This window comes from Myiozetetes cayanensis, unplaced genomic scaffold (assembly GCF_022539395.1).
Source record: "Myiozetetes cayanensis isolate MyiCay16 unplaced genomic scaffold, myiCay2020 scf6-25, whole genome shotgun sequence".
NCBI classification, from domain to species: domain Eukaryota; kingdom Metazoa; phylum Chordata; class Aves; order Passeriformes; family Tyrannidae; genus Myiozetetes; species Myiozetetes cayanensis.
In genome coordinates this window covers 33,383,770-33,406,693 of record NW_026087853.1, presented here as the reverse complement: position 1 = coordinate 33,406,693, position 22,924 = coordinate 33,383,770, and the positions used below count along the sequence as shown (strand labels likewise).

At 47.0% G+C, this 22,924-nt stretch overlaps 1 protein-coding gene across 7 annotated transcripts in view; it reads left to right on the top strand.

Annotated features, from left to right (window-relative positions):
* SLC8A3 (solute carrier family 8 member A3) overlaps positions 1-22,924 on the top strand; it is a 147,771-nt gene that overhangs the window by 105,118 nt on the left and 19,729 nt on the right. For 4 of the 7 annotated variants that reach the window (XM_050336980.1, XM_050336985.1, XM_050336983.1 and 1 more), the window contains exon 3: positions 17,074-17,180. In XM_050336980.1, the coding sequence (XP_050192937.1) occupies positions 17,074-17,180 (107 nt within the window). Of the gene's footprint in view, positions 1-17,073; positions 17,181-18,597; positions 18,702-22,924 lie in introns of those variants that run through there. The other 3 variants (XM_050336982.1, XM_050336981.1, XM_050336986.1) reach the window with 2 other exon arrangements.

Genomic DNA, 22,924 nt, shown 5'->3' with positions numbered 1-22,924 from the left:
GTGCCTTATTTTAGAGGCACCTGATTTTTGCCAGAATTTTCACTAATAAGGTGCAATTCTGAGGGTCTTGATTTATAAATTCCCAGGGTTAAATATGTAGATTTGAGAAGAGGCTGGGCAATCCCTTTTCCCATGATATTTTATCATGCCTCAGTTTCTCATGACTGAAGTGAAAATGTTAGTATTTACCTTTATTTCTTGAGTTGCATTTATTCTTTTTAGTTCTTAGATAGGAAGTAGTGTTCCAGTACAAGGTAATGTATTACTGTGTGAAGGAAATAAACAGGAATTCCTGGAAAAAAAAAAATCTGCATTTTGGAAAAATACTGTATCTTTATAATAGAAAGAGAGACTTGAGACATTCTAAGTATTTTACAGTGAAGATGTCACCCTCTGAATAGCAAATTTAATCTGACTACTAATAGGCTAGCTTGTCCAAGGTATTTTCCACATTTCACAGAAATAATCCATGGATCCATAAACACCTGTCAGCCACAGGACAGCCACTGCTGATCTAGTACTTAGAGCTGTGCACACCAAAGTGGGATTTTGGCTGGTCCTTACTCTTGCACACATTGTAGGAGGATTGCTATGGAGGACAGGAGTCAGTAATCTCAGTTTTATTCTTCTTTGAAAAGCCAGGCTTGCAACACTTTTTTGTCCCAGATTTTTCACCTACAGTGGTTTTTTTTTCTGTGTGTTTAGCCCCCACCCCCACAGTGGCATAGAGGACATCATCCATGAAACATAAACCACTTCCTCCATGACCTTAGCTGTCACTGGGTCTCCTGACTGTACCGACCAGTTCTACCACTGCATTTTGTGAACTCTGGCAGAAGCCCATTTTTTAATGAAAAAGTTGTTTATGGTATTGGTAGACTGAAACAGTCCTCTTGATTTATCCCTGTTTTAACATTTCTGCCTGTGGGTGATTGAGTTTAATTAAGGTTGACTAGTAAATATTTATTCTCATGGCAGAAGTAGGTCCAGGTTTGTCTGTTAAAAATACTACAGAGCTTGCCTCTTTCACTGCAGTTAACTGAACCAAACACTGCACAATTTTATTAATATCAGCAAGGGAAAAAAACCTCAAACCCCACCACCACAAGCTTTTAACTGTGGAGCTCTCCCCCAGCCGAGGAGCACCTCTCCCCTCAAGCATCCCTGTCCCCTGCATCCCGGTCCCTGCCGAAGTGAAGCCCGTTGCCATGGAAGCCTCATTAAATCTGCATCTCGCCTGGCCGGGGCTGCAGGGGCTGCGGCTGTATTTTTAGCCGGCGGCGGTTGCATAAGGGGGGCGGGATGGAACCGGGATGTGCCTTATATCTCACTTTGATGGAAGTCTGCCAGAAACTGGCCGAAAGACATGTCCTGCTCAGGAAAGCTCACTCGGGCCAGGCAGTCCTTGGCAGCCACCAGTGTTGCTAGAACTGAGCATGGGGAAGATGCAGCACGTGGAGCTGGGCTTAATGGCCAAGCAAGCTTTAGGGTGGTGGCATAGTTCTGTGGAGTGCCAGGGGCTACAAAGACTGAGGGTCTCTTTAGATTAGACTAAAGATAATAAATCTCTCTTGACTTGAACAAAACCTTAACACCTGGAGGGGTAGGAAGAGACTGATCAGAGCGCAGCTGAAGAACAGCACTGCACTCCTAGCCTTGTACATTTTGGGGGAAACAATGCTACATCTAAGTGCACAGCCCCTAGAAGAAGAAAATGGAGCTTGATGGTGTCAGAGATGCTCAGGGTGAATCCAGTCTTGGGTGCAGTGTTGCCATTTTTGGAAGGACTGGATTTGAGTCTGTCTCCCTGTTTGATGAATACGTGACACTGAAGGATCTGAAATCTGTACTTACTGTAAACACCCCCCCTCCAGAACCCCCCACAAAAATCCCAAGAAACCACTACATACACACACAGACCAAAAAAAGAAAAAAAAGAAAGCCTCCAAATCCCCCCACGTGTTCATTCTTGGTCATTTAAAATCAAATTTCATGGCAATAGAAGACAAAAAAAAAAAAAAAAGAGGAGGTTTTAGTGTCTCTGCACTATCAGGATTTCTTGGCTCAAAACATGGGGCTGCTCTCTCTCTCAGCACTGAATCTCAGCAGTACTAACTGTTCCAAAAATCAGATTTTTATCCTGAATTACACCTGGGCAATCTTTCAGTCTTCAGTGGGTCTCACAGATGGCCAAGAGAGCCTTGTTTAGCCTTCAAAACTGTTATTACTTGTGCTGAGGCATGAGAAGGAAGGAGTCCAGCTTGACTGTAAATGAATAACTCTTGCCTCTAATAAAAGTCATCTCTTTTGTTGGAGGCTGTGAAAATTTGATCTGGAGCAGTTGGGCTAAAATTAAATAGAGCCTAATGCTGCTATCCTGTACAGTCACACTGTCAGAGCAGAGTCATATGTGAAGCTCCAAGGGCTAGTAGGGACTGTTACTATCATTGCTTTTAAAAGAGATGGTAATATCATTAGAAGCTGGTTTTGTCCTTTTTCCAGTCACAGCTCTCCAAATGCCTGCTTCTGCAGGAGGCACCAACCGGTAAATAAACATTAAAAACAAGCAAACAAGAAAGAAAACAAAAACAAGGGTGAAAACAAACAAAAAAAACCCAACACCCAAACCAAAACCCAAAGCCAAAACAAAAAAAAAAAACCAACCCAACACTCCCCAAAAGCCAAACCACGAAACACAGGATTATTTCTAATTTGCTGGAAATGGGATGTGACCTGATTCTCTGTAGGCAAGTATGCCTGACAGAGCCAGCTTTTGCAGCTGCAGGCTGTCTCTGCTGTAGACCATCTCTAAGTCCTTCATGGGGAGTTATTTCCAGCTTCAAGGCTGGCTCCGCAGACCTTTATCAACACTAGAATAATGAAAAAGTCAGTGCCTATGGTTTGGAGGGGTTCACAGACTCTCCCCTACAGTTGTAGGAAACTCAATTCACCTTCAGTTTTGCTATGAGATTAGGGCAAGTGATGTTTTGCCCAGGCAACCTCATTTCTCCTGGTTCAGTGTCATGATTGTGAGTCTTGCACAGGTCAAATGAAAGGAAAGTAGGTTTTTCAGACTACTTCAGAAAGCCCTACATGACTTCCTCTAACTCTTGCACAGGGCCTGACTGTGGGTTCAAAAATCCAAGCTGCGAGCTCCTGCTTGGCAGCGCCCACCGATCCAGGAGGGCACCCGTAGGTACCTAGAGGGCCCAGGGCACTCCTCTTTGGGCATTTGCAGCCTCTGTGCGCCAGCGATGCTGCTGCAGATGGGTCACCAGACAGAAATAGGCTGCTGTGCTGCAGCTCAGAGCCAATGCTGCGCCACTTTGGCAGCAGCCCCGGGTGTGATGGGTGTGCCCTGGCAGCAGGGAGGCCGGGTGCGTGCCTGGGGAGCAACCGGGCAGTGGGGGCACTGTCTTGAGTGTTTCATTCCTATCTGCTCCAGCTGATTGTTGCCAATGAAGCCAAGCAAGGCTTTGATATCCTCTGTGCTTCAGCTCTGCCTCTGGGGAGCAAAGACAAATGCAGTCTACCCACAGGTGAGAGGCCAGGGAAGAACCTCAGACCAATGAGGTGCATGTTTAGATCTCATTTGTGGGTGATCAGCATCAGTTTGCAGGGCTCTTAACATTTAGAGTTTATTTTTCAATATACAATTTACTTCATCACGTTTCTAAGGTGGCAAAGGAAGCATGGGGCAATGTGATGGCATGGAGCAAGGGACAGCATTTGAAAACTAGGATAAACCACTGATAAACATAGACAGACATCCTGGTAAACAGACAGACAGAGCAGAAGGCTCCCGCTCCTGACAGTCTCCCTGGCGTATAGCAGTTTCCTTGTAAGAGCACTGACACTCACTGCAGGGCACATGTGCAGTGAGCTGGAAGGAGGCAGAGTCTGGAGGAGGGAGGAGGCAATGCTCAGGCACCAATGGTATTGCAACCGAATTATGTTCTGGCTGGGCAGAGAGCTGGGATGGGACCTTTCTTCAGAAAAAATCAAAATCAGCTCAAAAGAACTCAAGCACACCTTTTTCTTTTTTTTTCAGAAGCTCTTGGGATTTCAAGTCCTGAAAAGTTTTCCAAGTCCCATAATGGGCATAACTCTTGATGGAGTCAGAGAGTTACATTTTTAAGGTGAGAGGTCTAGGAGGGCAAAGAGGGACGCCACTAAACGACACCCCAAGGGATTGAGGTTTTAGCCTTCAGAGCAGATGTGTCATGTTGCTAAACCCCTGAAGATACATTTACTGATGCAGGTGCTGCACCTGCCACCAAGCTGGGTGTCACACCAGGGCTCAGAGAAGGATTGTTTTTTCTTATCAGTTGCAGTTCTAACCAGATGGAGAGAAGTGTGTGAGACCAGCCTGCAAACCCAACATTCAGTGAGAGCTTGATACATGCCAGGGGGCATCTGGACTGTGGCTTGTGCTTTGTCAGGACAGGTCAAGTCATACAGTTGTTCAGTGGTGCAATCAAAACTTGGAAGGGAGAAGACAGACCATAATTCATTAAATTCTGAGGTGTTGAGGGTGTTGTAACAGGAGGGCTTAGACAGCAAGAAGGGGAATAAGAGTTGAGGAGTATGTTGGAATTGAGGGTAGGGCAAGCTTTTAGGATGAGTAAAGGGCCTTGGGAGGCATATAGCAGCCCATCTCTTTGGGAATTAAAGCTGGGTCATTAAGCAAGGCTTGAAGGTTGCCCTGCTCCTAGATTTAACCATTCTGAAGCACTTTTGTTCATGGCAAATCTGGCTGATGACGAGTTTTGCTGAGTTTATGAAAGAGGAAGTGGCATTTTAATGGTGCAAAGCTCTGGATTCTGAAAGTAAAAGCCCATCAGGGCTGGTCTCCTCCTGGGAACCTGCAACTTCTCCCAAGGCATGAGCTCCTTGAAACCAAGAAAATGACCCTGTTTGCTTTTTCCAGGATGTTTTTATTCTATATGAAATAGAAATAAAACAGCCCCAAAGAGCAAAATGAAATGGTGTAAACTGAGTATCCTCTGTCCTATTTTCAGTGCTACAGAAGAGAAGTGTGAGTACGATCAAATACACAGGACCTTGTATAATGATGCAGTATCTTGGCTCTGTGGAAACGGCTGGATATGCAACTTTGATGTTGCTGTGGCAATTTGGTGTGATGTCCCTTATCTTGGTCACAAGAAGCCTATGACCAGAGCCAAAGCACCCCAGCTCCAGCTCCTTTTGTTCCTATATAATAATTGTATCTGCGGTGTGCAGAGCAGGCTCGTTTCAGGCTGGCAGCTGCACAGCGTTGTTTGCAGCTCATTAATTTCCTACAGATTGCTGCCTTGCTGCTTTGGATGTAGTGCAACTCCAGTGGCTGGGCTGAGTGCTGTCCTGCAGAGCTAAAAGCACTGTCTGCTTGGGTTTGTGGGAAGAGCAGAGCGAGGTAGGGGGCAGAGGGACTCTTGAGGCTGGTATCCAGAGACGTTTGTGATGAGAAAATTGGTTTCACTCCCCAGCCTTTTTTATGTGCTTTGAGCACTGAAATCTGTCATTTCAGTCATGTGCAGGAGCCAGAAAGGAGTGGGGTGTTCCCATGCTGGGAACTGGGGGGGGGACTGTCCTAACCCTTCTTGAAAAGCCAAATTAGATTGCCAGTGTTGTCCCAATACAGGTTCTTTCACTCGTGTGCGAGAGTCGAGGTATTTGATTAATTTACAGTTGTGCACAGAAAGGAGTGGTGGGTGGCAAATCCACAAAGCCAGCACAAGGACTATCAAAACATTTCACTATTTATACATTTTAGCAAACAAATGCATTAATATTCATTGGCTACAAGTTGCATAGTTCTCTTATTAATTACTATTCTGTTGGTTACACGATTCCATTGCTTCTTATGCTAGTTAGTCTGTATGCTCAGTCTTGCTCCTCATTTGGTTTAGTGGGTTTCTTGGGTTGGGTCTGTGAGTTGGTGATTGCGATCTCCCCCTGCCGGAATTACCTTTTACCCAGTCAGAGCTGATTTCAGCACAGCTGCTGAGTTGGCTTAATTAGTTTCTTCCTTATCTTGGGATTTCTGCCAAATGTCCTTGTGGCCTGTAAATTCTGCATTCTTTGTGTCTGCTATCAGTGGTGCATCCTTCTCCCCAAGCTTTGTTAACCTCCCCCTAGGTCTGAGATCACTGAAGCATGTCAAGCCCTAAACTTTAACAGGACAATTCTACTGACAAGTATTATATCTAGCAGCTGGACATCACAGTGCAGTTAAGTGTAGGACAGTGAGTCCTGAGCAGCCATGTTAGGAGGAGCCCTTGGTCTCCACCTATGTTGTCTCTGCTGGTAAGAGCAATGTTGTGGGCGGTAGGTGTGAATCTGCATATCTGTCAGTGCCTGCAGCTGATGGCAGCCCAGGCGATGTGGATATGGCTGGCGTGGGGGTGATTAAGAACCTCCTGTAATCCCTGTCTGTAATCCACCTTCACTTCCACCACAGCCTGGCTCCTACGGCACTAAGATCAGCAAGCTGATGTCTCTGTGACCATCAGCATTCCCTCCTGTGCTGTGTTGCTTGTCCCCAGTGAGCCAGCTTGCCGCTGCCCATGGTGCTGGGGAGCCAGCCTCAGCTCCCTGTCTGCCTTCACTGTCAGCAGCAGAGAGAAAGCCACCCTAGCTATGGCAGGAGCTGGCTGATTACAGAGTCAGTATGAACTTGTGAAGCAGCATGGCAGCAGCAGAACATGCAGGGAGCTCCCACAGGGCTGTTTTTGGCACCCAGGCAGCAGCAGCTGGCATGTCTCTGCTGGGATGCCGTACAACACTGCAGGTTTGGTTTCCGGCACCCCATGTCAGAAGGCTTTTACAAATTCATTGAGAGTTCAGAGAATTGAATTTTGAAACTATGTAGAGTTCAGCTGAGCTAGTGAGTGACACTTGGCCCTCCAGACCTGTGCCCAGAGAGGAGAACATGGGTGGTAGTCCTCTGGATGTCGGGGGTGGATGAACTGATGTTGCAGGTGACTATCAGCACTCACAGGAGTGATGAGCTGAGCAGGGATTAGTGCTCAGCACACACCCCGGGGCAGCAAGCTCAGGTCAGTGGGGCCACGCTCTCCCAAAGGAGCAGTGCTTAAAGGCCAGCCACTTGTGTCGCTTCAAACCTGCCGTGACAAAGACTGAGCAATGCGTGGCAGGGCCATGCCATCAGGCAGTGCCAGAGGCTCATTTCGGCTAACAAGCTCCAGCAGTTTTTGCCCTGGGAGGAATTTAAAGCCTGCTCAGGTTGGTGAGGGTTGTTTTGAATCTGGCATTTCTCATTCCTCAACTTCCTCTCCCCCTCTGTCCCCACCTTCTTGTCCTCGCCAGCATCTCCATGGCAACCCTGTTGCTGAAGAATAGAGAAGACATCTAAATATAGCTTCCAAATCTACATGCCTTCAGCAAAAAGTCTAAAAACAGGGGCAACAGCTTGAAGCACTAGTTTGCCAACATCAGCCAGTGATGAGTGTCTTGCAGGTGGGATTCAGGAGCAGGGTGGTGGGACAGGGGATCACTTCCAGCTGAATGCCAGTTTCATATTTGCTCAGGACATCTCAAAAGGCTTCCTTCCTTCCTCCCTTCCTTCCTTCCACCACCCTCCCCTCCCCTCTTCTCCCTTTCCCTCCCCTTCCTTCCCTTCCTTGTTGTGGCTGAAGTTTTCCTCCTTTTAAAATTCCTTTCTGAGAGAAAAAGGGCAGAATCTTCTCAGTGAAGTTGTTCCCCTGGGAACCTGCCCAAGGTAGGGAGGAGAGAAATGTCTACGCCCAGGGCCCTGGCAATGCTTTGCACCTACACCAGGCTGATACCCACCTGAACTGTCTGGTTTCATGGGCTGCCAAGTTGAATTATTGCTTGTACAAGACATGTACTTACTGTACAGACCTCAACAAATAGCTCCACAGGCTGTTCAAATTTTGTCTGTTCTCCCCTGGCCCTGAAGCATCAAATCTGATAGGGTGAGGAAGAAAAAGCTGGACTTGCAGCAGACCAGGCAAGGGCCCCTGTGTGGGTGGGGTTTTTGTTGTTTTGTTTGTTTGTTTGTTTGTTTTGGTGTGTTTTATTTGTTTGTTTTTCCCCAGAGAGGAATTTAAACAAAGATTATAGCTGAACCTGGGGGTTGGTCTCTTTTCCCAGGCAGCTATCAGTAAGACAAGAGGGCATGGTCTCAAGCTCTGCCAGGGGAGGTTTAGGTTGGATGTTAGGAAGAAATTCTTTACAGAGAGCGTAATCAGGCATTGGAATGGGCTGTCCAGGGAGGTGGTGGATTCTCCGTCCCTGGAGGTATTTAAGAAGACACTGGATGTGGCACTTCGTGCCATAGTTTAGTAACTGTGGTGGTAGTGGACCAAGGGTTGAACTTGATGGTCCTTTCCAATCCATCTGATTCTATGATTCTATGTTTAATAGAGAAATAAATAGCTTTATTAAACTGAATAAAGAAAAAAAGACCTGTGGAGCAGGGCTATTATGCTTGTACAACCCAACTTAAATAGCTCATGGATCAGCAATATAGACTCAGATGAGAGAAGGGGGGGGTTAACAAACAGTGGGTTTTACCCTTTTTGCAGAAATTCTTAATAAACTGTGGCATCTTTCCATGAAGAACCCTGTATACTAGGGCATTTTATCATGTTTGAACAACGTGAAATGTAGAGTGCTTTGGAAATCTTGTCTGACAGGGCTAACTGCATTATGGAACCTCCTGAAGCATTTTTTCGTGCTTCCCTACCATTCTTTTTCCAGCTCTTCAGGGCTTCCAGCTTGAGTGTGAGACATTTACCATTCCCTAGCTTTGGTGCTGATTGCCATGCCTCATGCATAGATATACATGTCTTGAGTTGCTCTGAATAACATATCAGATACTTAAGGATTTTTTCACAAGGCATGAAAATGCTTAATGGGCTCACTTGCAACTTAGCAGCTCTGATTTCTCATTGCTGGTACAGTTATTTGCACTGGTACAAAGTAGGTGCGAAACACTGTCATGTGAAGTTGGCAGCATTTCATATCTCTTTGCAGTGCTGGGTGGCAGTGGGAAGTGAGGGCTGGGCTGCTGTGCAGGAAACAGGCACAACTGAAAAATGAAGATGACCAGAAACACAAAGTGACCCCTTTAGTGTTGTCATCCAGGATGGAGGAACCATAACAGTTAGGAATTTTTTTTTTTTCTTTTAATTTGGATTTATCTTTTTACCAGCTTTTACTATAAATCTTTTACTGGTAACACTTTTTCTAATACAAGTAAAGACTTAAAAAAATATGGATTTTAGTCCTGGCTATGTCCCTTTAATTATCATGTGTCAGCTACTAAAGCATTTTTAATAGTTCTTATGGAAACATGAGCCAATTTACTAATTAGCCAAGATTACACGAGGAATACACAAAAAGAAGATGTCTTTCTGAGTCAGTATTTCCTCCTTTATCCCTTACAGAGATCTGGAGTGATGTGAACAAAGTACACTGCTAACAACCAGCTGGGCAGAGCCCTTGAGCTCCTGGTGGTCCTGCATGGAGTCCCACAGTCCTGGGGAGATGGGCATGACGGGGCACACAGGATTTTGCATTGGGGTCATTGTCTACACTTTGGGGTACAGACACTTCTTGTATGGTGTCTTCTTCAGTGGACCTTTTCCCTCCTCCTTGTGACCCTCTGTAGCAGAGCTGGATGTTTCTGTCCCTGGGCCTCGCAGGAATGGAGCAGAGGTCCCTTGTGTGCTCCATGTGTGGCTGGGATAGGGGCTTGCAGAAGGTCACTTTGACTCTAGGCCATCTGGGCCAGTCCCAGACCCTGCCTTTGTGGCAGGGACAGCAGTGGCACAGGGAACCACTCCAGGGGGCAGTGCAAAAGGCTTCTTCCTGCTCCCACCTCATCAGTCTGGGTGGACTTTCTAGGGTTAAGGAGTTGAAATATGGGGAAAGATTGTCCAGAAAACCATCTTTCCCATGTGGCTTTCAGAAAGTAGTTGGGCAAACACCTTCCTGTCAGGAATGCCTTGGTGGGAATGGCTCTGCCCAGGGTGATAGCAGTTGCTTGCCAACCTATTTTCTGAGGTTCCCTAATGATGTAATGGAACTTTAGCAAGGAAGAGGAGATGCCCTACAGAAGTGCACAGCAGAAGTCCCTTTAAATGGGAACCACATCAGATGAAGCAAAGCAAGTTGATAGTCATATGAATAAGTGATGCTTCCAGCACCAATTCAGTCTCTCTCTGCTCTCTTCCCTCACCTTTCTGGCTGCATCGCTGTAGCATCTTCCACATGAGGAGTTCAAAGGAGGTAGGGACTGTTCCCTATCAAGTCCCTGTGAGAAATATGGATCACAGGCACTACATGGATACGGAAGTATCCACTGATATGGAAGTATCAGCTGAGTTGCTTGTATGTTTTCAGGGTGTCAGGAGAAATACATAGGTCATATGGTGATTGGCACTGCAAAGAACCTTATTTTAATTATAAGATGATAGTTATCTGATGATAAGTTATCAGTTGATTTTAATTATAAGATAACTAGTTACCAACTGGTTATCCCATAAGATAACTTGAAGACAAAAGAGAAAAAACCTAAGTTTCTGAGGATGGCTTCTGTCTGTTCTACTTTATAGCTGACTGGCCTGGTAGTGAGACTGTTGGGCTGTCCCCCATGTTCTTTCTATAGAAAGTGGGATAAGTCTTGCACAGCTGCTCTTCCAAGGTCCTCATGAACGACACAGCCAGTTCCTGGAAACTGGCCCGCAATGGCTTGTCTCCAGCTTCTGTACTAGCACCAGTTCTTCTGTAACTCAAACATCAGCAGCTTGCGCATCAATGATCTGCTCGAAACTGTTTTCTGACAGTTCATCTATCCTGTTGACATCTGCTTAGTTAATTGGTACCAGCATCTAATATGACCTTAAAGGCACCTTCAATTCTGACCTTTCCACTAGAACAAACTGGGACCATTGCCAGTGGCTGCAGCTAGATGCTTGAAAACCTGTTCCCCCTTCCATAATCCCCATGGGAGCCAAAAAAATCTTTCATGAACATGAGCTTAAGCCTAACGTGCAACCTACCTGTCTTGGTCATAGTCTGGGTAGGTTCCTGAATTACCATGATTTCCTGTTGAAATTAAGATGACTCAGCACCTCCTGTCTTTGTCTGTGCTGTGCTACAGCATAATTCTTTGCTTCAGAATGGCTCAGGTTGTTACTCTGGGTTACTTGATGCACAGCTCCATGTGACAGTGTGCATCAAATCAGGGCTTCTCTTGCTGGCTTCTTCACCTTTCCTGTGAGCACTGTCACTTTGCTCTGTTAAATATCTGCCTCTCAGTGAACTGGGCAAAGACAGTTAATTCGCTCTGGTTTGCCTCAAATGCATAGCATCGCCAGCCGGTCAAGGGAGATGATTGTTCCACTTTACTCTGCGCTAGTGCAGCCTCACCTTGAATACTGTCTGCAGTTCAGGCACCACAATATAAAAAAGACATTAAACTATTAGAGAGCATACAGAGGAGGGCCACGAAGATGGTGAAGGGTCTGGAGGAGAAGCCGTATGAGGAGCGGCTGAGGTCACTTGTTCTGTTCAGCCCCAAGAAGAGGAGACTGAGGGAGGACTTCATTGCAGTCTACAACTTCCTTGTGAAGGGAAGCAGAGGGACAAGTACCAATCTCTTCACTCTCATATCCAGTGACAGGACTTGAGGAAACAGCATGAAGCTGAGTTGGGGGTGGTTTAGGTTGGATATCGGGAAAAAGTTTTTCACCCAGAGGGTGGTTGGGCACTGGAACAGGCTCCCTAGGGGAGTGGTCACAGCACCAAGCCTGTCTGAGTTCAAAAAGGATTTGGGCAACGCTGTCAGGCACATGGTATGATTCTTGGGGTGTCCTGTGCAGGGCCAGGAGTTAGACTTGATGATCCTGTGGATCCCTTCCAACTCAGCATATTCCATGATTCTGTGACTTCTCTATAAGGTCTTCTACCAGAGTGAATAGGTCCCATCCATAGCTTTACATTGAAACCCCAACCTACTGCAGAGCTCTGGGGAAGAGTCAGACTGGTTTGAACTTCATGCTGCAGGGACATGAATCCACAACAAATCAGATGAGGATGTGGGTATATCAAGATGTGTCAAGAACACAGTGGCTTGACTCAAGGTGTATCACTAATGATTCACATTAATGAGTCACTGAAGATCTCCTGGTACATCTCACTGCCCCAGGGAAGTTTACCTTGCTGTCCTGGCTGCTTTTCATTCTGGCTAACAGCATCCCACCAGGGACTGTAAATTCTGCACATGCACAGCCCTGCCTGTTTCTGTGGTATACACTATGTGACATCTCCTGACTTGCACTGTTTTTAGAACTGAGCTTTATTTCACATTCCAAAGTCACACAGACACACAGAGACACATCCTCTTAACCTCCTCAGCAATAATTCCTGCAAATGAGAGTGTCCACACAGAGAGATACTCAATATTTTCTAGCATATTAATCAAATAACCATCCAGTTGTTGCCTTGTGTGTTGGAAGTGGACATGTTGTCAAATAAAATGATTTTATATATTATCCTCTGTACTTCCCACATGGGGAATTTAGCAACATCACGTGCACAAAGTCCTTTTGGAGAAGATCGATGTCTATTCATTTCATCTTCTGTTGCTTACTCAGGAAAATCTTATTCTTAATGTTGCTCCCCAGAGGAGCTTTTCCATCCCTAACTTTTAAAACCAGTGGTTGTTTTTAAGTGCACATTGAAAGGAGAGCCTGGACTGCCATCATCTGAGGGCTGTTGGTGGCAGCTTGCAGTGACCTCAGAGAAAAAGAAGGAAGCAAACAGCTATCCTGACTTCTGTATGGCCAGGTTTTCCACAGGAATGCTGGCTTTTGACTTGTCCGGCTGTGTCGCAGCCCAAACTGAAAGCATTGCTCAGTCTGCTGAAAACACCACCAAGGCCTGAATTAAAGAGCTCTTCATCATGCAAGGGTTGAGATTGGACTGTGCTGTGGTTTGGTGCAAAGCTTTGTGTTTCCTGGCAGCAAGGAGCCATTCTGTAGAGACTTTTGGATGGTCTCTGTTGTTCTCTGCTTTTGAGCTCTCGGAGGTATGTCTTGGCCACAATCAAGCTGTCAGGGAGTGTCTGGAAAGTGTCCTCCTTTCCTCATGTGAAACAGCCAAAGGCTGGGAATGAAAGCTGCTCAGCTGAGCAAGGTAGGCTTCAGTCTCCTTGCTTCCCATCGTGGTGAACATGCCCATCAGGGCTACTGCACTGTCAGCCCCTCTTGTGCCCGCCTCTGCCTCCATTAATTTCAAGAAGCTGTCATGATGTTCTCCCAGCAAAATATTCCCAAGCCTCCTGCTCCCGCACATTCTCTGCCTCTCTGTGTCTTTCTGTCACATCTCTCACATTAACGTGATGTCTTCCCAGGGCAGTGTAACACTCCAGCCCTTCTCTCCATCTCTTTCCTCCACTCTTTGTGCCTTCCAAGAGGCAGCTCTCAATGTTGCTGCAGGTAAGAGATGAGATTGTGCGGGAGCAATCTGTGTTTTGGCCTCCAGACAGTTTATGACAGCTCAGGACACAGCTGTAGTTACAGTTGCTTTAATAGCCCTGAGAGGAACAAGATGCTCGCAGTGGGTAGGAAAGCTACAGAGCCTGGGAAAGGGCAGCCCTCACTAGCCACGTAGGGCTGGGAGGGGTGGCCTGATGGGCCCCATAACCCCCCTCCGTCAGCACTGACCTTTCTGTGGTGGCAGTCATGGAGCAGCCAGCCAGCTGAGAGAAGGGTACTTCCCCTCAAGGGAGCAAGCCCAGCTCCGTGCCCCCATCTGTGCAGGCTGCAGAGCAGCCCGAGAGCAGGAACGCTGCTCTTCCCTCTGCCACAAAATCCCAGTGAAAGGTTAACCACTCTCCATTATGTGGTACTGCATCTGTGAGCCTCATCCACCTTTCCCTGGCACTGCACAGTCTTTGCCAACTTCTGCCCTGCTTCTTTCCTCCTTGCACAGGAAGGTCTGGCAACATGCTGGCTCTGGAGCAAGAGTGGGCAGTTTGGCTCCTCTCATCCCCATCCCACACCACCTGGGTCTCCAAAGCACATGGCCCACACCTCTGGACTCCTGCTCTGGGTCCTGAAATCTTTAACAGCGTGGAATACCTGCAGAGCACTCACCACCTCTGAACAAAGCTGGAGAGGTTGGGCACCACCTCTTTTGGGATTCAGTCAGATGGGGTGAGGGGGTGCCTGTGTCCATCCGGGTTTTGGTCTGTCACTTTGGTCTGTCCCTCCCCTGTTGTTTCAGAGCCAGGTAAAAGGTCCTTTTCTCCTTCATAGCTTGTAGCAGAAGAGGAAACCAGAAATTTACTGGATTGGTCACCAAATTCAGACTCTCTTTTTGGAAAAGTCACCTGAGGCTTGAGCATGTGGTAATGGTCCAGATTGCAGCAGAGCTGAGCTGGTCTAGGAGCCCAGAAGGTTTTTGCTCTTGTGTTCCTGACCTTAGGGGACCTGCTTTTGCAAATCCAGCATTTTACCATGTTATCCTCTAGGGATCCCCAGCGTGTTTTCTTTCTCTTTCTTAACTGGTTTTTATTTTTATTATTTTTACATTAAAAAAGACTACTCTAAGGAAGTCTCACCACTGTGGAACTATTTAGTAGGCCATATAGAGCATCTTGTACTTAACAAAATGTACACGTAGTGAATCATTATTTCATCAGTCCACAGTTTGGACAGAAGGAAGGAAGAAAAGGAAGCAAAGAAGGAAGGTTGTTGTATGAAAACAAACTCAAATGGTATACATTAATTGTATAACACTGATTGCATAAAGCCTTAGAATAGCTTTGTCGTGATACCTAAGGTGGCTCACAGGAAACATGGTCTGTGGAATTTTTTTCCAAATTTTTGCAGACAAGCAATACTGAGTATTTTGAAGCTCCTAGAATGGAAAAACCATAAGCAATAGTACTTATGAATAGGATTTTTAAAAGCAACCCACGTTCAGGAAGCACTGGCTGCTTTTGAAAATCCCACCTTCTGTTTTGTAGTAATGAGCAAGGAAAAGATCAGACCTATAAATCAGCTGTAGATTTAACTCAGCAAACTGAACAAGCTGTGCAAAGTATCCGGGGCCCTGACAACATCTGGTTCAAAAGGCAAATTCAATCTCTCCAACAAAATTGCAACAAAATCATCATGGTGAAGTCTTAGCAGAGTGGCAACATTTATACCAGAGATGTACCATTTCAAATCCTACATCCTTCAGGGCTGGATTAGCAGAGATTGAAAGGGTCTAGAGAAGGGAAAGTAGACTTGCTGGCATTGGTGCAGGGTATGGGTAGAGCAAGCACTGGTAAAAATAAGGATGATTTAGCTTAGAAAGAAGAATTAGAGATGATTTGTCCTGCATATTCCTGCACTGATGGATGTTGCAGAGGTTGTATGCCATCATTTGAAAGACAAGGTTTGGGACCAAGACTTAGCACAGGGAACAAGATTTCCACAGTCGGAGTGCAGAAGCAGTTCTAACTTGAGGGTCAAATTGTAGGATGAGCAGTTAATTTTGTGGTCATTAATGAAATCAGTAGGAATGCAAGCTGCAGGGATGACATGTGATCAGTTCTCCTATTCTCTGTTGTGAAATGGTGATTTTCAGGAGGCTGCTGGCAGTGGCAGCATCCCCAGGATGCAGGGATTCTCTGAAGTGCTGTGGGATCAAAGATGCTGGGTATATTTAATGCCAAGGGCTACAGGCTGAGGCACATAGAGATTTGAAGCTTGGGGCTATTTTTCCAGAGTCTATGATTGCCAGTCCTGCTTTTCTCCTCCAGTCAAGACTGATTGTGCACAGCATGACTTGGGGCTGATCTGAATGTTGAGAATGAACAGGAAGGAAGGGGAGGTCACAGCCAGAGGGCTATGTGTGGATACATGCGTAGGAAGCGGGTGGTTATTCACTTGTAGGAGGGGCAACTGGCCTGGTGGCTCTTGGGGCAGTTGTTTTGGGGTAAGGACAATGCTTTTTATGTGGAACTGACTTTTGGTTTAATGAATGCAGTTCCAGCTTGGGGCTGGGGCCAACTGCAAGTCCAGGAGCCCCAAGATGACAAGTGTGTGCCCACTCAGAGCAGTTGCATGTGCAGACAATGTTGTATTTAAGAGGGTGTGAGATGAGCTCAGAATCTAAGTACCAATCTCTTCAGTCACGAGTGAGGGATGGAACTGAATGAAGCCTTGCAGCCACTGGAAAAGTGAGGGGAGCACAGGGGTCATTTTGAGGCTGCAACAGTCCTGACTGTAAGGAGGCAGGGAGCCTTTGAGTCACTTCCCTTGTTCTCTTTGGGTCTGAAAGCTGTGGGACAGTAACCTCTGCATAAGGCCTGTATTTGTTGTGAAGGAAACCATGGCACAGTGAGCTCTTCTTTTCCTACAAAATGCTTTGAGAACTTGTAAGAAATTTGCCAAAGGAGAGACATAGGATGTGCTGCCCAGCTGCTCTAGCAGCCAGCACCTCTCATAGCAGGCCCATGAAGCTGTCCCTTCAACAGCTGAAGAATTTGCATCACCTAGAGCTCGCTGTGACATTAATTACATCAGAGCAGCAGGTTGCAGGGTTCCCCATGACCTGTGGGGCCAGCAGGCATCCGCCAGGCCAGGGGGTGTTGCTGGCAGGGAGGCAGCAGCGTGGTGCCTGTGGGGTGTGTGTGCCTGTGTGGCTGCTGTTGCCCGTGTGTGTGTGGGGGGGGAGGATGGGGGAGTAGCAGGGTGAGGGAAGCCTGCTTCTCTGCTGGCCATCAGACCTACTACCCACAAGCTGAGCCCTGAGCCAGTTTGCTGGGGGATCAGAGCTGGTTTTGTCTAACTTCATTCTGCACAGTGTGGCTTGCCATCCTGCCTTTGGGTTAAACAGAAAATTGGCCAGTGTCATTGGCAGGAGTCTGGGTTTAGCCTTTCTTAAGGGCCTAGTTGAGCTTGTTCTGTGGGTGAGAAAACTTTGACTCTCTAATGTACCCATTTAACTCCTTCCTTCCTCCACTTTTGCTTCTCTGTTCCCCTCTCCCCTTTATGACCCTTATTATTTTTCCATCCACAGCAAAACAGTTCACATCAAGGTAATTGATGATGAGGAGTATGAAAAAACCAAGAATTTCTTCATTGAGCTGATGAGCCCCCGCATGGTGGATATGAGTTTACAGAAAGGTGTAGTACTGGCCCTGCAGACTAACATTAACGTTCTTCTTTCTTCCTCTCTTCCATCTCCTTCCTCCTCTTGTCCTCCTCTTCCTCTGATGTCTCTCTGTCTCCAACTGCTCTGCCCTAAACACTGCTGTGCGCGCACACTGTGTCATATGGTACCCGTGGGGTGGCATGAGGAGTGATGCTGGGGTGGGGGAGAGGCAAAGTGGTGAGGGGAGCTCAGAGAGAGCTGAGAGAAGGATGGAGAGAAGTCATGCTTGTCCACTTTTCTGCGGTGACATGAGAGGGACTTTCTGCCATCCCCACTGAACAGCCCAAGCAAATTTTGTACCATCAGTGGGAAGATGCTTGCTAGAAACATATCCAGCATCTCAGGAAATCATCACCCATCCCTGGTCCTATGGATTGTTCTGGTCAGATCTGTGTTAGAAAATGACAGGAATTGAGGTCTGGCAGAGAAGCAGCTTTATAACTTCTGAACAGGCCAAAGGCTGGGCAACCCCTGGTCTGGTTGCTGCAGTGCAACTCTGGGAGCAGGAGCTGAGGGCAAGAAGGAGTTGATGTCCCACTTTGGTACACCTAGGGGCTCACAGCAACTGTGTGCATTGCAGGGATACTGGAGGAAGCCAGGTGAGCTAGCATCAGGAGGAAGAGGCCAGCCCCGCTCTAGTGCCCAGGTCATTTCCTTTAGAGCCTTGGAGGCATTTTAGTCCCATTGTGTCCCCTGTGAGGTCCCAGCAAAGCTGTTCACTCCCTGGGAAGGCTGTGTCCTCATTTGGGGGACAGGCTAGGAAGAAGAGGTAGACACTATGAAGGAGAGAAAGCAATGAGATGTGTCATTTTAAAAATGGAAGATAGAACTATCAGCCTCCTTTGCAGGTGACAGAGCTGTAGCCCACCAGCAGAGACCTACCTCGCCCCACTGAGGAATGTGTCTTTCTCTCTTTTCCTCAGGCTTCCAGCCCAGAGTCCTTGCAGATTTATTATTAATTGTGAGGGTATTACTATTGTATTTATTATTAATTGTGAGAAACCATTGATCTTCTAGCTTAAACACAGTGGGTACCTCAGGGTGGTGGTCCCTGGTGATTTTCAGGCAGCTGATACCCTTTCCATTACCATCTGACACTGAAAAAAAATGCGCTACAGAAGTTGCCTTCCACTAACCATCAGCAAGGTCCTTCTCCCCTTTTCCCTCCCTCTGTCCTCACTCCTTTGCCAGCCCCCTCTAACCCTAACACTCTCCCGCTCCCCAAGGAGCAGCTGCGATGGATGCCCCGTGTCCGACATGCACACTGCCCCGGCGGGGAAGGGGCTGTGTGCCAGGAGCCCACGCCGCCTCTGCTGCTGCTGCTGCTGCTGCCTTGCCTCCAGCCAGCCAACCTGCTGTACATGGTTGTCTCTCTTGTTGTCCCTACAGGAAGACCATAAGGGTTAAGATAGTAGATGAGGAGGAATACGAAAGGCAGGAGAATTTCTTCATTGCCCTTGGTGAACCGCAATGGATGGAACGAGGAATATCAGGTGTGAGATCCTTTTTGAAAAAAATGAAAAAAGAAAAAAAATCAGAATCAAGTATCCAAACCCCAAATCCAGAAAATATAACCTTCTTTCTCCTCCTTACCCTTCCTCCTTTTCTCCTCCTCCTGTAGAGGGATCGACTTTTACTCTCTGCCCTACTGTATTCTTGCTCTCAGTCTGTTTTGGTGTCATCTCTGCCTTTTAGAGCCCAGCTTACTTCTGATCCTCTTTTTGTGCAATGCTTGAGCCTTGGAAGCTGTATTATTTTGATTGGGTTTCCTTGTCTGGATCTGTTTTTTGTTCTGAGCGCACCTTTGCTGTTCTCCCTGCTCCTGCTCCTTTACCAGGACTTTGGGGAATGTGAAAGACAAGAGAAGGGTGTAATGCATGGCTACCCCTTCAGCTCCTCCTGTACTCCCCCTGTCCTTCCCTCTGTTGTTGCCTCCAGTGGCATTGCCTTGGTGCTCTTGAGTCCCTATGACGTGCAGCGAAAGTCCGTAGGAGAAGAGGGAAGGTGTGAGGTAACTTGTTTTGCTTTTTTTTTTAAATGGTTCTTCATGTCTTCCATCTGAAAACCCCTTTAATGTGTCACAGACAATCACAATCTGTCATGCAGAGGCTGTGAAGCTCTGCTGCAGGATCTCCCAGCAGACCAGGATTATAGTGGGAATAACCCCAGACTTGCAGTTGTGCCTTGCCTACATGTATCTTTGTCCCTGTCTTATGTGTTTGATCTCTTTCTCCCTGAGTCTTACCAGTGGCTTCACCAGCTTTGGGGTGGCCTGGGAGGGCCAAGATTTAAACAGAGGCACTTTTCAAAAGGGAATTCAAATCCACCTTCTGGGTTTCTGTTACAGAGTAGAGTCAGATGGATGAGCCCATGGGTTTATTTCTGCTCCCTTGTGCTACTGCCAGTGATGGGACTCCTGGCAGTTGCTCGTGCATGGCACAGCTTATCTTGCCAGCACAGCAACTGCCCTCTGGCCAGTCCGAGCTCCCATGCACGGCTCTGTAGGATGTTCAGGATAAGCACCAGTTGCATGAGCATGTCAGTATCATAGCTCTGTGGCTGTTGTAATAATGTAAACCCACAGTTTTAATGCCATCAGACCGCCTCCTGCAGTCCAGAGGCAGTGAGGGGCATCAGGTTTCATTCTGTCGAGCTCGGGCCCTCAGGTTTCACCAAAGTTCCAAACCCCCTTGAGCAGAAGCACAACCAACCTGCTGTATGTCCCAGTAGTCAGTTGCCCTCCAGGGTAAAGATGTGAACATGTCTTCTAGGTATTTGTCTGACCTCAACTTGAAGCCACTAGTCATTTTTCTACTTTTCTCTATCAGTTGAAAGATCTATATAGCGCTACAGCTTCTGTGCAGGTATCTGCTCACTATACTCAAAGTACACTTAGATTTTTTCTTGGGTGTTTAAAGAGATTAAGCTCTTTGAATCTGTGTAAGCAAAGTCTTCAGTCCTAGAACCACAATGGAGTTCTCCTCTCCACATGTGCCCCTTACCATCCATGGATCTTCCACCTCCATCTCAGCAGGTACAGGATGAAAATCATGGGCCTCTCTCTCTCTCTCCTGCTTATGCACTTGGCAGTTTGGAGCATCACACTGAATTTTCTGCTCAGCCATCTGCTTTCTGTGAATCTTGCATCCTCATTTCTAAACAGTGAGCTTTAGGATACAGAGTCAGGATTGAGCTAGTTTTTGTGAAGTTCCACATTTCTTTTTCCCATGTAGGAGGTCACATTTCATCTAGCTGAATATAAACAAGCACTTGAAAAAAATCCAGATGGCCTCAAGTGGCCACCCTAAGGTGGTTCAGATGTAAAATGTCATTAATATTAGGACTACAAAGCCAGTTTGCTGTATCATATGTGTCTTGTTTACACCAACATCAGCTAGAGTCAGTGGGACTGTCTGATTTACAACAGGCAGAGAGGAGATCAGAGCTGGACTAAGTGATTTGCAGCACAGAGCCTGCAGGCCAAGGGGTGAGGGCGCGCCCTCAGATGGACCCTCTTTGCCTGAAGGAAGTAAAGGACCATGCCAAAGAGGAGATGCAGTGCCCTGGTTGGCCTTGTAAGAGAAAAGTCAGAGTGAGAGCACCATGATTTTAAAATCTAAGCTGCAGGAGATTAAATTGCATTTGTAAATGTTGCTGGCACAAGGTGGCACAGTCGCTACACTAAGTCCAGGGCATCTGGAAAGATCCCCAGCTCCATAGTGCTACACACCCTGGCATCTCTGGTGAGCTTACCTTGTGCCTGGGATGAAGAATAAGGAGCTATGTGAGGCTTTCCCACAGAGAGCATTGTGAGCAATCAACAGCAGATGCTGTGGCCAGCAGCTTTACGGAATGCATGCTTGAGCGGCCAGCTCCTGGCAGAGAGGAGGCAGCCCTGGACGCAGGAGCTCGCACATGCTCGGGCATCATGTGACATGCTGCACAGCACTGGGAAGGGATGTTCATGCTGACTCCTGCCCATGTGTTCCTGCCAGCATCAAGCCGTTGCAGGGAAAGAGTTCAGGTGGTTTATTTCTTGCAAAGCTCATCAGCTTTGACACACGACTGACCAGCTCCATGGGCTGCAATGTCTGCACAGTCACCGCGGTGCAGACAGGCCCCCCACAGCGCTGTGCTTGTGCTGTCATTACCCGTACCCACAGACAGGGGGAAAATCCTACACCACAGTCATATAGATAAAACTTTGCTTGGTTTGGTTGAGGTGATGAATGTACCCCCACATGACTCACATGACAAAGGCAAAGCATAGCTCCTGCCTCCCCTGGGGGGACCAGGCCCAGTTGGCTTGAAGAGGAGTCTCTCTGGGTTTTGGTTACCCATACATTAGTTTTCAGTGCTGCAAAAAGTGGGTTTCTTCATGGTGTGTCCTTGTTTTGTTGTTACTTGCCATTTAGCTGTGTCCCACTGAGTCTGTGCCTGAAAGGAGCTGTAGGAGTATTAATGTTCTCAGACAGCTCATCATAGTGTCTTCAAAACATTTTTCCTGGCTGCTCTAGAAGCAGGGCAGTGTTGGACATCTCAGATGAGTGGCAGTCAGTTTTGGAAGTAATCTGCAGTCCAGGTCACACAGAGACAGCCAGTCCATCGCAGTTGTGCCTGCACTACCATAGCTCTGTGCTGAGGGCCTGTACCCACGTCGGGACCTCTCCATGCAGAGTGTAGATCCCAGCTCACCTTGGGGATACAAACTAGGTGGCAGTGGTGAAATCAGGGGTGAAATGTCCCTTGAAGGAATGGCAGGGCCGAAAGCAAGGATGAGTAGTATGTGCTTTTCAAACCAGCCTGGGCAGAGTTTGAATGGGTTTATTTTGGGATGCAGAACTTGCTCTGGAGCCTCATGCTATTCCGAGCCAGTGTGCTGTCCTAAGGGTACCTGCGCTGCTGCTGGCTGCAGTGGCAGTGGTTTCTGATAGACATGCAGTGGAGGAGGATGGAAGGTGAGAGCAGGGCTTGCTACCTTGCAGTTGATTTGCATTAGTGTCTGTGCTGTCCTGTACACCTGCTGATACAAAGCAGTCACCTCCAGTCAAAGGAACTTCTCCTTGGCTCTGATCAGAGCTGTGGGGCAGAGAAGTCTCCCGGAGAATCTCTGCAGGGCCAGAGCTCAGCATAAAATTCATTCTAAAGTACCTGTGGTGATCCAAACACAAGTTCCTGTCTTCAGGTTGATCATGGCTTGCAAAACACAGAACAGCCACTGATACAGCCTTTTAACTGAAACATTTTGCATCATCTGCAGATGCTGCTCTTTAGTCTTACCCCCACTTATATCAGCCATGCTGCTTTGAGCCTTGGGACATTCAGTTCTTAACCCTTGCTATAAGGAGAGCTGACCACCTACTCCTGTTATATAAATGCTACAACACAAAACTTTGTCTTGCAGCTCATCTGTTCTTTTTCACCAATCACTTTCCGCAGCTGGAGTTTTTCAAAGCCTTTCTGATCATCCAAACAAATTACGTCAAGTAGTCTTACTATAGCAGCTCTTTTGTTGATGTGCTCCAGTAATTCAAAGAGATGAGAATAGATCTGAGATTGGTATCTTGCCAGCCTGGCCTGTGATGAAGAGCGATACCGATATCGGTAGGGGCGTATCAGATGCACAGAGCACTGGCAAAGATGGCACTTGCTGCAAGCTCGTTATATTGAAGTAAACAAGGAAAAAGAAATCAAAGAGAGACTCATATTCTTTGCT